The following is a 15,018-nucleotide window of genomic DNA, read 5'->3' on the forward strand; positions in this document are numbered from 1 at the left end:
TGCCGAAGCTCCACAGTGTAAACAGAATTGCATTGACAAGACAAGAACATGTATAATATAGACAGTTGTATGTACAGTGGAAAAAATTTACAAATTGAAATAGAAATAAATATGTGTTTTAAGTAAATAATGTAAGAGTAGCGTTGTGTGTTTCCTGTATGTCATGTGTTCATCAGATGGATTGCCTGAGGGAAGAAACTGTTCCTGTGTCTGGTCGTTCTTGTGCTCAGGGCTCTGTAGCGTCGACCAGACGGCAACAGTTCGAAGAGGGATTGTGCTGGATGTGAGGAGTCCAGAGTGAGTGAGTGTGCTGGATGTGAGGGGTCCAGAGTGAGGGAGTGTGCTGGATGTGAGGAGTCCAGAGTGAGTGAGTGTGCTGGATGTGAGGAGTCCAGAGTGAGGGAGTGTGCTGGATGTGAGGGGTGCAGGGTGAGGGAGTGTGCTGGATGTGAGGGGTCCAGGGTTATTTTCTTTGCCCTTTTGCTCACTCTGGAGGAGTACAGGTCTTGAAGAGTGGGGAGAGTTGTGCCAATGATTCGCTCAGCAGTCCGGACTACCCTCTGTAGTCTTCTGAGGTCAGATTTGGTAGCTGAGCTGAACCAAACAGTCACTGAAGTGCAGAGGATGGATTCAATGATGGCAGTGTAGAACTGTGCAGATCCTGTGGCAGGTTGAACTTCCTCAGTTGGCAAAGGAAGTACAACCTCTGCTGGGCCTTTCTCACAGTGGAGTCAATGTGAATGTCCCACTTCGGTCCTGGAAGATTGATAGATTAGAGGTGACGTTACAGTGGTTGGACCACTTGCCACATGGTTGTTGAGGGTTGGAGTCTTATCTTCATCCTGTTCCTATGCTGTGCTATCTCTAAATTGTCTTTAGTGTGTAAGTGTGTGAGAAATTGTGCCATGTGATGGGTTGGTATCACATCCAAGGGTATCCTCCTTCTGCCCCAAGTCCCAAAAGGTTGCAGTAGAGCCACAGAAAATAGATAAATGGGATGTTACGTTTCCCTTATTTATGTTTTAACCAGACATTTACCATGGAAAGGGTTCTCCCAGGCCCTGATTATTTGGAAAGAAGTCTCTCTGAAGCATGGTATCGAGTCTGTAAGGCTGCAATGCCATTTTAGAGCTGATCTCCCACGTGACTCTGTGTGTCCTCAGTTGAACAATAAAGGTGTGCTCACTCCAGGATTCACACATGATAAAGCTTGTTTGATCAGGAATTTGCATGTGTGCGCTCTCTCTTGTCGTGTGTGACATCTGAGAAGCATCTAACTGGTGGCAGAAGGCCATTGAAGAACCATGCTTTCAGAAGAGCAAACGCAGACATTGTGGCTCAAGGGCTTGTTTTTAAACTAACAGATCAAATGTCCAGAATGCTGCAGGACACCACGGATCATTTTGCAAGTGTAGACAGAATAGCTTTTTAGCGTAGACAGTCCCTCCCAAAAAACACGCGTTTTGTGCGGAAAATTCTTGCATTGAATTTTCTTTCAAACTCCTACCTGTGAAGACACATTAATCGATAGCTTTTCTCCTGATCACGTGAATGTAAGGGGGCATTGTTTTACTCAGACACGACCATCCGATGGATCCCCATTCGATCCCTATTAGAACTCAGTCTGAGATGCTTTTCTGCTCATCTTGGTTGTAGAGTGGTGATTATTTAAGTTACTGAACCCTCGAAATGGAAACTTGAATCAATGTGGCCATTTCCCTCTTGACCTCTTTCTTGGACAATGCCGTTCCTTACGTTAAATCTAGTGACTACTTGGTGTTCAAACTCTAGTAGTCTGTACGAGGGATCGTGTGTGAAATTTAGAGAACACAAATCAAAACTGAAACCTTTACTGTCTATTAATTTCATACATAAAGGTTCTCGACGTGACGTTTTGACCGGACCTCATTTTAGAAAACGGATGAAAGGACGTGACCCTTTTATGCTGGATCCCCCAATATATTAAAATGAAATACAACCATTCATATATATTGTAAAACATCTCCAAGCTTTAAAATTTGTACGTTAGAAAGAGGCCGAGTTGGGAATGTAAATCTGAACGATAAACGCATAAAAGCCAACATCAGACTGGAAAACTTTCTTTCCTAGTTGTGGCCTCACACGTAGTTCTTCCTGACACCATTTTTCCCCAATCAACATTTGCTTATACTTTTCTAAGAGAATAACAGATGACGCAAAAAAAAAAAAAAAAAAGAGAAGGCAAGGTGAGAAGGTGTTTTGCATAACCTCACATGCAGCCCAAATGTGTAGCAAAGCTTTATCAAACCACCAGATTCAAAACTACAGGTTCAATATTGTAATGACAGCTTAATAACTTTAATTTTAAAACTTATAATTTTTTCATCACCTACTCGTGAAAAAGGAACATAAAAGATTCTATTTTAATGTACATTGTAAGTTTAGGTTTAACCAAGTGATTTATTCAAGGTGTTGTCTTTCGTTTAAAAGGGAAACTGCAACCACAGCTCATATTTCCTTCCATGTGTCTTCATGCAAATTCTGTTTTACTTCCAGGCGGTCAAGGCTGTCCCTTCGTTTCTGGTCGAGTGCCTCGGATTTACGTTTCAAAGTAGCTGCGCTAGTAGATTGTTTACTTTGTATGATAGGTTTGTTCGGTGTTAACATCAAGGCCATTTTCTGCCCAGTGTACATGTATGTATATATAAATAAAAAAGCAGTCAGAATTTAATAAGGACAGGAGATCAATGCACAGCATCGTGATAACTACATTTCTATATTAATTTTATTTGTTTACAAAATAAATTACTACCATCTAAAAAAAAAATTAATATATTTTACATTTATTGAAGTATTCAATGTCAGGGTTTTGTAAGAATAGGAACACTCAGATGAACGTACAAGTGGGGTAGAGAGAAATAAAAAGGTGTCCGAAGAAGTGTACAACAGCGCCTCCTTGTGTACAAGCCTCACACACAAGCACCAAGTCAGAGTATCACATCCTCTTTATTGTCAAATGAGCCAAAACTACATCAAACATCAAAATCCTTTAAATGTTAAGACCCACTTCTGAAGAGGACTTCACACAAAGAACTTAAGTACTTAAAACAATATACAATTAATACATTCAAAACAAAAAAGTGCCTTTGCATGTTCTGACAAGGGGGGGAGGAGTGGGCGAGAGTGAATCAAGTTAAACTGCACACGTATGTTAGCATAACATAATTGGCAGACTTGATGCAGCACTTGTATCTTTTAGTCCACAAGTAAATTACTAAACGATGAAGAACGTCTAACATGGATATTTTGAACATACTAGGGAGAAAATACCTGATAAAGAACACATTTAAAGAACCCATTTTTCTGTCAATGTCGCTAAGGGTAGACACCGGTACGACGCCCAAAGCCGTCCGCGCAGGAAAGTCACGTCACGTATCGATTCGAATTTGCACGTCTGATCCGCAGCCAGCATTGAGGAGAAAGAACAGGCTTTTATTTATTCTTCCAATGAAATAAGCGCAAAAATGCAAGTGATTATTCTGTAGCTATCCCTGCATTTAAATATAACTCTCCGGCGGATTAAATCAGATCGGCCACGTTCATGGGCATCTCCTCGACGGTCGTGTTGTAAAACGTCTCGATATCTCGAAGGATCCGTTTATCCTCTTCGGTAACAAAGTTAATGGCGACACCCTTTCTGCCAAAACGACCTCCACGGCCAATTCTAGGAAGGAAAAAAAAAAAAGTTAATTTTCTTCTTTTCTTTATTATAAAATGTTGGTTTCATATTAAAAGAGGCTGAAAACACGACACTGCATCTTACCTGTGGATGTAATTCTCTCGGTTTGTCGGAAGGTCATAGTTGATAACCAGGGAAACCTGTTGAACGTCAATACCACGAGCCTGAAGCGGGAAAAACAATCACGTAGAGCTTGTTAAACTACTAACATATCCCTGCTGACTGACTCAAGCAGGAACCGGACGATCAGGACTCACCAACAAATCTGTAGTAATCAGCACTCTGCTAGATCCGGACCTGAATTCTCTCATGATGATGTCACGCTCTTTCTGATCCATGTCTCCGTGCTGCAAGAAGAAAAGAAAAAAAACACAAGTTATTCATAGGTGTTCCCCAAACCGCTGTGCGACTCGCACGACGAGCCAGCTGGTCAGAGGTATGATCAGTAAAGTGAAAGAATTTCTCCATTACAGTCAGTCCCGAAAGATGGTAAGGCATCATTTCATACCCCAACTATAACAAGCAGGCGGGAAAATAAAACCAACACCAAAATAGATCCGAGTTCTTACCAGCGCAGACACGGTGAAGTCTCTGGCGTGCATCTTCTCGGTCAACCAGTCCACTTTTCTCCTCGTGTTCAAGAAAATGACGGCCTGGGTGATCGTCAGAGTCTCGTACAGATCGCACAGCGTGTCCAACTTCCATTCCTAGACACAGAGCGAGTCGTTTAGCACCGAACAAACAGACCAACCGTGTGAACGTCGTGGTAAGTGTAGCGCAGAATCTTGAGACACAGGACACGGGACATTAAAAAAGAGGTCCCTCCGGGTCTCGTTTCCGATGCTGCGACTTTTTGCTCTCCCTTCTTTGTGACGTACCGTACCAGCATGACCGGCAAAACTGAACCAGAAAAGGCTCAGACCTGCTGATTTTGGCACGGCGCTTTATAAAGAAGGGGTTTTTACAGTATATCAGAGAGAGAGAGACAGACACACACAGAGACACACACCCCCACACACACAGAGACACACCCCCACACACACAGAGACACACACCCCCACACACACAGAGACACACACCCACACAGAGACCCACACCGAGACCCACACCCACACCGAGACCCACACCCACACAGAGACCCACACCCACACAGAGACCCACACCCACACAGAGACCCACACCCACAGAGACCCACACCCACAGAGACCCACACCCACAGAGACCCACACCCACAGAGACCCACACCCACAGAGACCCACACCCACAGAGACCCACACCCACAGAGACACACAGAGACCCACACCCACAGAGACACACAGAGACCCACACCCACAGAGACACACAGAGACACCCCCACAGACAGAGACACCCCCACAGACAGAGACACCCCCACAGACAGACACACCCCCACAGACAGACACACCCCCACAGACAGAGACACCCCCACAGACAGACACACCCCCACCCCCACAGACAGAGACACAGAGAGAGAGAGAGAGAGAGTGCTCACCTCTCTTTCTACATTGATGTAGAACTGCTTAATACCCTCCAGGGTAAGCTCCTCTTTCTTCACCAGAATGCGCACAGGCTCACGCATAAACTTAGTGGTCACGTCCAAGACCTCGGCTGGCATGGTGGCCGAAAGCAGCACCACCTAAAAATCGGACCCAGACATGATGCAGTTATGTCCTGTGCTTGTTTTAAGATTCCTTACACCCTCTCGTGATCCTAGTTGTGCGGTGAAGGAAAGGCATAATGACACTAAATTAGAAACAAGTCCATTAAAACACCCCTGATGCAGCAATGAATGTATCAGCGTTTCTCTCTCTCACACACAATCTTAAAATAAATAAAAATAAATGTCACACTGAACTTTGAAACAAAGGCCACGGGACATTAAGAAAGCGGTCCGACCGTGTTTCATTTCCAGCACAGGGCACATTAGTCTGCTTCCATGCTTTCACTCTGCTAGCATTATTACATAAACCAAGAAAGAGACTTGGATTCTGTAATTTTTAGCACAGTTCTTTTAGATGGAAGGAAGATTGGGAAATGACCCCAAAACCCCCTGGACCTTTATTATTATTTTATTCCTGACACAAAAACCCAAACTCACTTGAATGTTTGTGCTCAATTTCTGGAAAATTTCATAGATCTGATCCTTGAACCCACGACTCAGCATCTCATCTGCTTCGTCCAGGACAAACATCTTGATCCATTTAGGAGCTACATTTATTTAAAAAAAAAAAAAAAAAAAAAAAAAAAAAAAAAAGAGGGAAAGAGAAACAAAACATCAACCATGACAGAACAAAACCTTATTTATGAGTCACATCATGCAAACCCTGGACAGAGATATGATCAGTAAGGTTAAAAAGCATCTCCATGAAGTGTCAGTCCCGAAAGATGGTATGCCATCATTTCATACTCTAATCCGATTGGCTGTGTTTTATTTCTTTAAAAAGCCGACGAGAACTTACATAGAAACCTCCTGTTCAGCATGTCGAACACACGCCCCGGAGTCCCCACGACGATGTGAGGAGCTTCCGCTTGGAGTTTCTGCATCTCGTTGCGCACGTTGGTGCCTCCGATACAGGCGTGGCATGACGCGCCCATGTAGTCACCTAAAGCCAAGATGACCTTCTGAATCTGTACAGTGGGGGGGGAACAAATAAAAACACGACACTTAGGGGTAGAAATTCATCACGGTGGTCAGATTTGTGGACATGTTACAGTTAAACGTCTTCACGCTGATAAATATCCGATGACAAAAAACATTAACTTCTTATAAAATCTTATTAAATAACAAATAAGAACAAAATTCCACACCAGCAAGCGACAGCAATTTTTTTTAAACTTTATTTTCTAACATTATCTAATGTTTAACTGTCGGATTCGTTCGAATTTATTTATTTATTCCAGACAAAATAGTCTTCTGTAACAATATTTATACGCCGTTAAATCTCTGTTTGAAAAATAAATATAAAATATTTATAATCGTTTAAAATAATATTCGTCCGTCAAATTTTGCCTCTTAAAACTTTAGGCTCAAACATTTAATGGAGAAAAGGTGCAACATAGACATGAAATTCTGGCTTCCTGCTGAACATTAAATTAAATAAATAAACAAACAAACAAATAAAAAAAAAGACCCCACAGTTACATAGCAGGAAGAGCAAAATTGTACCTTTGATTGAGCCCCAAATATGCCGCCTTGGTCTGAGACACACTTAAGTTTATCATGACCTCAGGTACAGCATACCTGCTGAGCAAGCTCACGGGTCGGCGCCAGGACCAGAGCCTGGGTCTCTTTCTGCTCAATCTCCAACTGCTGCAGGATGGAGATAGCAAACGTGGCTGTTTTGCCAGTGCCTGACTGGGCTTGAGCAATGACATCATATCCTGAATAGGAATAAAAACAAACGACTCCACATTTAGTCATTTATTGGTTAACTTTATAATCTCAAATCCAGTTTCTTTTCTCTCTCTCTTTTTTTTTTTAAAACTAAGCACAATTACCTTTAATGCAAGGAATAATTGCTCGCTGCTGAATAGCTGACGGCTTCTCGAAACCGTACGCGTAGATTCCTCGAAGGAGCGTCTCCTTCAGGTTCATGTCATCGAAGTTGTCCGTGATCTCGTTCCAGTTGCTCTGCAAGTCAAGACGTTCTTTATAGTCGGAAATGTCAACAAATCCAAACCCCCCCCGAACAGGCTCGAGCACAGCACGTGCAATCTCAGGGTTAGATTATGAGGATTCTCAAAGGCTAAATTTATTTATTACTCATCCCATTATTATTTAAGTGAGCTTTAATGCGGTTTATGGTTGAAAAACTGTTCTGATACAGATTACAGACACACCCGTAGACCCTTCTATTCGGCCGTACGGTTGTACAGGCACTAACAGGTGTACACAAGTCTCGTTTAAGTTAGATGTATAACAAAATGGCAGCCTCTCGCACAATAAAACCAAAGCAAAGCAGTGAACGCAGCGCAGAACCATGCTAGGCTCTTTCATTGTTGCTGCATAAACAAACTAATGTTGTAGCTCACAAACCGTCGGCTGGCCATTTGATTACAGAAAACCGGAAAAACTCGGGACTGGATCGGTTGAATTCCACACGATTTCTGGGTCACCTTAAACATTTATGGCATTTAGCAGACACCCTTATCCAGAGTGACAGATTTTATTTCAATTCATACAACTGAGCAATTGAGGATTAAGAGCCTTGCTCGGGGTCCAGCATTGGCCGCTTGATGGATCTTGATGGATCAAGATATTGAGTGACAAGTATCAAATATATATATATATATATATATATATATATATATATAAAAACAATTATAATAATTACCTCAATGACACCATCAGGCTCCATACCTTCTGGCCCTGCATGGTCTCGATCTCTAGAACTACATGTTGGGGGAGGAAAAAAAAAGACAAGGTTAAGTTCAACTTTGAATAGACAACACATGCAAAAACAACCAAACGCCACGTGGGGAACAAACCCTGCTGCTGCTGTGCTCCGTCTGGCTGGATCCCAAACGCCCCTTGCGCCCTTCACTCGCGCACTATTTCTGCTGAGGGCCGCAAAGATGGCGCCTACACTCTAGTGCACTCACCGCCCAAATACGGTGCGTTTATAAATCTCACTGTCGTGAGGCCCAGCACGACAGCTGTTAACCCCTACGGCTAACCTGACACCGTATAACGCGACTCGGACTCAAACTGGTGGTCGATATGTAAATGGAGTTGAAATCCGACCTCAACGTTACGTGGAGTTTTCTACATTATATGGTGCTAACAAAACTAGCATCCAGCTACAGGCCTCGCGATAAGCACGCGTGACAACACTGTACATGTTTCATACACGAGCATCCAAAGTTTCTGCGACGGAATATAAACGTATTTACTAAAACATGACCGTGAAATATAGATTTTTATATAAAGTCAACGAACTACGCCAGCTGCTTAGCCCGACAGTGAAGTCGCGTGCAAGCGGAATAGAGGTGGAATGTAGGCCAAGGCATGGCGCGTGCGGCCTCGCTAACAAGTGCCAGAAAAACACACGCGCGCACGCAGATTTTGATTCGCTACGTGTCGAAACGCACATCATGAGCGAAGAAATACGAATCGTCTCGTTAAACCGTCACACACCTGTGATAATCAGCAGAACCGCTAGACATGATCCGTTCACCACTTCGGCATCCACTTGGAAAGGAAGAGCGCGTGAATCTCAGGCGTGTTTTATTCAACCGGAACTACTTCATTCCGGAGCGCGCGCGCGGGCACGCCACTGAGAATTAGTAAAAGAGGAGTGAAAAAAAAACAACAACACGTAGATTTGTCTTTGGTTTCTGGATATTTGTGATGTTTCGTATTAACGGCGTTAATTACTGCTGAGAAAAGCTGATTCATTCTTTGTTTATATATATAAAGAGACACAGTATTCGCTGGTGTGTCTGAACTACAGGATGGAGCGCAGTGATATTGCCGCAGTGCGGAGCGGTGATGCGGCCGCTACGGGGTCTCCGAATTTAGCCGATAAGAATCAGAATCGGGTTTATTGGCCAAGTGTGTTGATGTAGACACACGCATGGAATTTAGTTCCAGCTGTTTGTGACTCTCAAAAGTACAGACATAAGTAACACAATACTATACATTTAGCTTGGACTATACAAGACAAGAAAAAACAGATTATACAAGGCAAGACAAAACACTATACAAGACAAGGCAGACTATATAAGACAAAACACACTATACAAGACAAAATAGACTATATAAGACAATAGACTATGCAAGATAAAACAGACTACAAGACAAGACAGACTATACAAAGACAAGACAGATTAGACAAGACAAGACAAAACAGACTATACAAGACAGACTATATAAGACAAAACAGACTAGATACGACAAAATAGACTATACAAGACAAGACAGACTATATAAGACAAAATAGACTATACAAGACAAGACAGACTATTAGACAAAACACTATACAATACAAGACAGACTATATAAGACAAAATAGACTATACAAGACAAAACAGACTATATAAGACAAAACAGACTATACAAGACAAGACAGATTAGACAAGACAAGACAAAACAGACTATACAAGACAAGACAGACTATACAAGAGAAGACAGACTATATAAGACAAAATAGACTATATAAGACAAGACAGACTATTAGACAAAACACACTATACAATACAAGACAGACTATATAAGACAAAACAGACTATAGGAGACAATACAGATTATATAAGACAGAAAAGACTATACAAGACAAGACACAACAGACTATAGAAGACAAGACAAAACAGACTATAGAAGACAAAACAGACTGTACAAGACAATACAGACTGTATGATTATTAAATACGAATACAGAATATATGACATCAGTAATGTACATAAAGTATATTAAGCATAGTGTGTAACATATATGGATGATGTGATGACTGACAGTTCTGATAATGCAGTATAATTATGGTGAATTGTTAATAAGGGTGATTGTCGGGAAAGAAACTGTTCCTGTGTCTGACAGTTTTGGTAAACAAAGCTCTGTAGTGCCTGCCAGAAGGGAGAAGCTGAAAGAGGTTGTATGTGAAGAGTCAGTAGTGATTTGGTCATACTGTAAAAAAAAACCTTACCATTTATTTATTTATCTCTGCCATTTATCTATCTATCTATCTATCTATCTATCTATCTATCTATCTATCTATCTATCTATCTATCTATCTATCTATTTATTTAGACAATTTATTATCATTTTTCTTGCTAACAAATTGTGGAACAATTTATTGATCAATATGTCCAACGATAAAAGCAACCATTAAACATTTTTGTTTACATTCTCAAGGAGAGAGAGAGAGAGAGAGAGAGAGAGAGAGAGAGAGAGAGAGAGAGAGAGAGAGAGAGAGAGAGAGAGAGAGAGAGAGAGAGAGAGAGAGAGAGAGAGAGAGAATGCAGACATTCTTATTCTTATTCTGATTCTTATTCTGATCATCTCTACCTGTGTGTTTATGTAAGAGGGAGAGGGGGTGGAGTTGTACTGCGCATGAGCGGAAGTAGATGACGGGACAGAGGGGAAAAGCGGAAGAGGGAGTCTGGAAATCACAAACATGGTAAATGAAAAAAAAATAATAATAACAAACACATGGATATTTGTTTGGTTTTCACGGGACACGAGCCTAGTCGGTGTCGAAACTCCGACAGAAATCTGATTCACGTTACGCGATTGTTTGGAGCTGCCGGAGTGAGTGAGTGAGAGAGCGCTAGCTAAGCGGCTATAGCAGTCAATGCTCATGGGCCGTATCCTAAACGCACATCAAGTGCCCTAAGATCACACGAGTGTATTATTATTCAGCCGCGCGTGTAGTGCGGATGTGTAGGGAGCATCGTGTTGTTTGGTATACGGACACAGTTAGCGCGGTAGCTTCAATTAAAATACGCAATTTACACTGTTTGTTTATTTTCTTTCAAATGTTTTCCTATAACGTCATAGAGAAAACACCTATACAGACATAACAATGACTTGTCACTGATCACTGAATCTATTGTTGTTGTTTGTATTATAAAAGGCTAAGCTTACACATGACAAGTAGCTGAACCTAACAGGCCCTGCATTATCGATACAAATGCAACCGAGAGGTTAAAGGCAAACATCTGTCTATAGAACATTAAGCACGTTTGGATTAAACTATTTCTGGCGCGTTTAGTGACTCTAACGCAAATGAGGTCGATGGGGTTGTATTTCTGTTTCCTTGTGGTACATTAGCAGCTTTGTGCCGCTCTGACGTCACAGGGGGACATAACGGGTGGGTGGGATAGAAGTATAACACCACTCTCTGTAAGCTCTTAAAAACATGACCAATCCCAGCATAAGATGTAGGTTCATGACTTCGGTGCAAACGTAATGGACTCGAAGTCCCATGCGTGTGACGTGGAGAAAGTTGACGAACAAACGATTTTAATTTCACGTGCGCATCTTTCTGCTTTTTTCCAACAGAACAAGCTGAAATCCTCGCAGAAGGATAAAGTTCGCCAGTTCATGATTTTCACGCAGTCCAACGAGAAAACAGCGCTGAATTGTTTGGCTCAGAATGACTGGAAACTAGAGGTGGCAACAGACAACTTCTTCCAGAATCCTGAACTTTACATCCAGAATCTGAAAGGATTGTTCGAAAAGAAAAAGCTAGAGCTGCTCTACACTCGCTACAGAGGTAAAGAAATAACTCAAGGAAACTTATTATGTATCAGTTGCCAGATTGTCGTACCTACGCGTTCCAAAACGGATTGTCGCCGTAGAAACTGCGCTTTTATGAGTTGTCACCCTTTATTTTTCCCTTACTGATTTTAACAGATCCTCATGACGACAACAAGATCGGGATCGATGGCATTCAGCAGTTCTGTGACGATCTAAATCTGGACCCAGCCAGTATAAGCGTTCTCTTAATAGCGTGGAAGTTTCGTGCCGCCACACAGTGCGAGTTCTCCAAGCAAGAATTCATGGATGGGATGACTGAACAAGGGTAAGTTATAAGTATCGGTAGTATAGTGAGTGTCTGTGCATGAGATTTTCAAACAACAACAGCAGGAATTACATAACATGCAAAGTCTGGGTAGAAAACATTATGTAAATAAGGATCTTGTTGGTTGTCGGTAACATGCTTTTGGCTGTTAAAATGATTCTGAACCTTATCGCTTTAATTAAATCTTCTTCTTTTTATAGATGTGACAGCATAGAGAAGCTTAAAGCTCAGTTGCCAAAAATGGAACAGGAGTTAAAAGATCAAGGCAAATTTAAAGACTTCTATCAGTTTACGTTCAACTTCGCCAAGAATCCCGGACAGAAAGGCTTGGGTACGGATCACTCTTCTCTTCTGTGGATTTCTTGTGCTTTTTTTTATTTTATTTTTTATTATTATTTTTCCCTCCATTGATAAATTATTCTCTCATTATTTACAATCTAGATTTAGAAATGGCGATTGCTTACTGGAATTTAGTATTGGCAGGACGTTTCAAATTCCTCGACCTGTGGAACAAATTTTTAGTGGTAAGTCTGTAATAATAAACATCACCTCCTCACACCAATATACTGAGAGATTTATAGGCCACGCCTCCTTCACAGAGACTGACCATTTATAGGCCATGCCTCCTTTAATGAGAATGGAAACCTATGGACACGCCCACTTCAATGTGATGGACACATTTATAGGCCACACCTCCTTCAATGTGAATGGAGCCCTAAGGCCACGCCTCCTTCTCTGTGATGACACATTTATAGGCCACGCCTCCTTCCATTTAACTTAACAGATTTATATTCCACACCACCTTTAATGTGAATACACATTTACAGGCCCCAGCTCTTTCTTCCCTCACCGAGCCTGACAGACTTATAAGCCACGCCTCCTATGTGACTGACAAATATTGAGGTCCTGCCTCCTTTAATTTGACTGACAGTCACAGAGGCCACACCTCCTTCATTAGCTGAAATATTTCAACGGTTATTCCTCTAAACATTTCTGAATTTTTATTTATTTTTTTAATGACTTTCCTCCCGCAGGAGCACCATAAGAGATCCATTCCCAGAGACACCTGGAACCTCTTATTAGACTTCAGCACCATGATCACAGACGACATGTCCAACTATGACGAGGAAGGTTCGCGGCCACACCATTTCACCTTATCTATTTACGAGAACGTTAGAAATTCACCTCAAGGCCACTTACTCCACATTCACACTAGCAGCACTTGGTGGGGCTCGTCTTATCTGCCCCTTTGTTTTAGTGAGAGATACAGGAGATGATTTGAAATAGTCTTTTCTCAATTCTGCAAAAGCAAACTCAGGTTCGATGCAATAAATAAAGTGACGAATCTACACGACTGGAACAGCGGGTACAGGTGCCTTTTAATGAACGTCTTGCATCACTGCTTATTATAACCAGAAGCCTGTCTTTCTTTTACGTTTCTTCTTTCAGGAGCGTGGCCAGTCCTTATCGATGATTTCGTCGAGTTTGCTCGGCCGTACGTCGGGACCAAAAGCACGGCGGTCTGAGGGACTCTGAAGGTTGTCCCAACCTCACGCACACCTCCACCTCATGGTGGACTGAACTGAGATCTTCATTGCCTTTTTCGACCCTCAGGATTCAGACGCTTGTGTACAGCAAAGACATTTCAGAGACGCGTCTCCTCTTCGTCATCTAGAGGTGGTTTTGGGCTTTTGTTTTTCCTTCCCCTTCCTCAATTTTTCAATTTGGATACGTGTGCCACTTCTGTGTCAACTGAATCTGGATCCACCTCTGGGACCTCATGATGATTTTTTTTTCTTTCTTCTCCTCCTTTTAACCTTCACCTGGACAGGACCGAATCACCACAGACATGATATCTTCGTTCCTAAGCCAGGGCTGGTTGTTTGGGGAACCTCAAGCTTCATCAGTTATTAAATCTTAATTTTAACAATCCACATCGGTTCCTGCTTTGAATCTTCTTTTTTTTTTTTTCCTCTTCAGTGTTTTTGTTTTTTTAACAGTGAAGTTTTGATTGTATTTTTTTTTTCCTAGGGGACAAAACACAAGGATCATGACACCCTGTTTTGTTAGTTTTTATTGTGACTTACTGTATATTTTCTGTTGCTGTTTAAAAAAAAGAAAAAGAAAAAAAAAGAAAAAATGATTTTACCTCGTTTGTTTGGTTTTGATTAAAATAATAAGTATATTTGGAATGTTCTGTCATTCTAATGTGTTAGAGTGACTGCTTTACTTTACATCGACAAATTAAACAGTAATTTATTGTAGGATACTTTTTAAAATAATAATAATAATAATAATAATAATAATAATAATAATAATAATAAACTTAATTCAAACTTAAAGGTGGGGTCTCCGTTGCTTGAGAAATGCTTCAGAAAACTGACAACAAACAAAACTAACGTGTAGCCAATGAGCAGAAAGGGGCGTGTCTTGTCAATATGGGCAGAGAGAGTGTTCAGTGAGTTCATGAGTTTTTTTTTAAGCTAAACTGGACACATTATTGTGATGGGTGTCTAGTGCATTTATAATGACTGTACTGTGGCTTTAAGGGGACTTTAATTTGCTGTATTGTGGCGCTTATGGGATTTGTAGTCTTTTATTAAGACTGATTGAACTACAATTAGTAATTAAATGCTTATATACCCCAAATAAAAGCAATTTTGTCAGACAGTTAGTGAGTATGGAGTCAGGGCAGCGTCTGTATTGTGTCTGCGAACCAGAGCAAACTTTAAAATTGACCTTTATGACTAATTTACTAGT

At 41.3% G+C, this 15,018-nt stretch overlaps 2 protein-coding genes and 4 non-coding genes across 10 annotated transcripts; 1 reads left to right on the forward strand and 5 right to left on the reverse strand.

Annotated features, from left to right (window-relative positions):
* Positions 1 to 2,966: 2,966 nt before the first annotated feature.
* Positions 2,967 to 8,990, reverse strand: eif4a2 (eukaryotic translation initiation factor 4A). Its single transcript, XM_027148565.2, has 11 exons — positions 8,874 to 8,990; positions 8,071 to 8,128; positions 7,235 to 7,367; positions 6,978 to 7,117; positions 6,196 to 6,364; positions 5,835 to 5,944; positions 5,229 to 5,372; positions 4,288 to 4,425; positions 3,976 to 4,065; positions 3,803 to 3,882; positions 2,967 to 3,703 (listed from the first exon to the last, which is right to left on the reverse strand). The coding sequence occupies exons 1-11, from the start codon at positions 8,900 to 8,902 to the stop codon at positions 3,559 to 3,561; spliced, it is 1,236 nt and encodes a 411-aa protein (XP_027004366.1). The 5' UTR covers positions 8,903 to 8,990; the 3' UTR covers positions 2,967 to 3,558.
* On the reverse strand, positions 4,155 to 4,226 carry LOC113644133. Its single transcript, XR_003440944.1, has one exon. It is a non-coding gene; the product is annotated as a small nucleolar RNA SNORD2 (small nucleolar RNA).
* Positions 4,487 to 4,675, reverse strand: LOC113644131. Its single transcript, XR_003440942.1, has one exon. It is a non-coding gene; the product is annotated as a small nucleolar RNA SNORA81 (small nucleolar RNA).
* Positions 5,576 to 5,759, reverse strand: LOC113644130. Its single transcript, XR_003440941.1, has one exon. It is a non-coding gene; the product is annotated as a small nucleolar RNA SNORA81 (small nucleolar RNA).
* Positions 6,071 to 6,143, reverse strand: LOC113644132. Its single transcript, XR_003440943.1, has one exon. It is a non-coding gene; the product is annotated as a small nucleolar RNA SNORD2 (small nucleolar RNA).
* A 1,715-nt stretch (positions 8,991 to 10,705) lies between the features above and the next one.
* dcun1d1 (DCN1, defective in cullin neddylation 1, domain containing 1 (S. cerevisiae)) lies at positions 10,706 to 14,443 on the forward strand. Of its 5 annotated transcripts, none has more exons than XM_027148569.2 (7): positions 10,706 to 10,851; positions 11,736 to 11,949; positions 12,090 to 12,258; positions 12,459 to 12,589; positions 12,700 to 12,782; positions 13,293 to 13,389; positions 13,708 to 14,443. In XM_027148569.2, exons 1-7 carry the CDS (start codon positions 10,849 to 10,851, stop codon positions 13,782 to 13,784), a joined length of 774 nt encoding a protein of 257 aa, XP_027004370.1. In that variant the 5' UTR covers positions 10,706 to 10,848; the 3' UTR covers positions 13,785 to 14,443. The 5 variants fall into 5 exon arrangements, with proteins under 5 accessions (XP_027004370.1, XP_047677812.1, XP_047677807.1 ...); XM_047821851.1 differs by lacking the exon at positions 10,706 to 10,851 and adding an exon at positions 10,959 to 10,982; XM_047821867.1 differs by lacking the exon at positions 10,706 to 10,851 and adding an exon at positions 10,964 to 10,986.
* The last annotated feature ends 575 nt before the right edge of the window (positions 14,444 to 15,018 follow it).

Source organism: Tachysurus fulvidraco, chromosome 1 (assembly GCF_022655615.1).
Source record: "Tachysurus fulvidraco isolate hzauxx_2018 chromosome 1, HZAU_PFXX_2.0, whole genome shotgun sequence".
NCBI classification, from domain to species: Eukaryota; Metazoa; Chordata; class Actinopteri; order Siluriformes; family Bagridae; genus Tachysurus; species Tachysurus fulvidraco.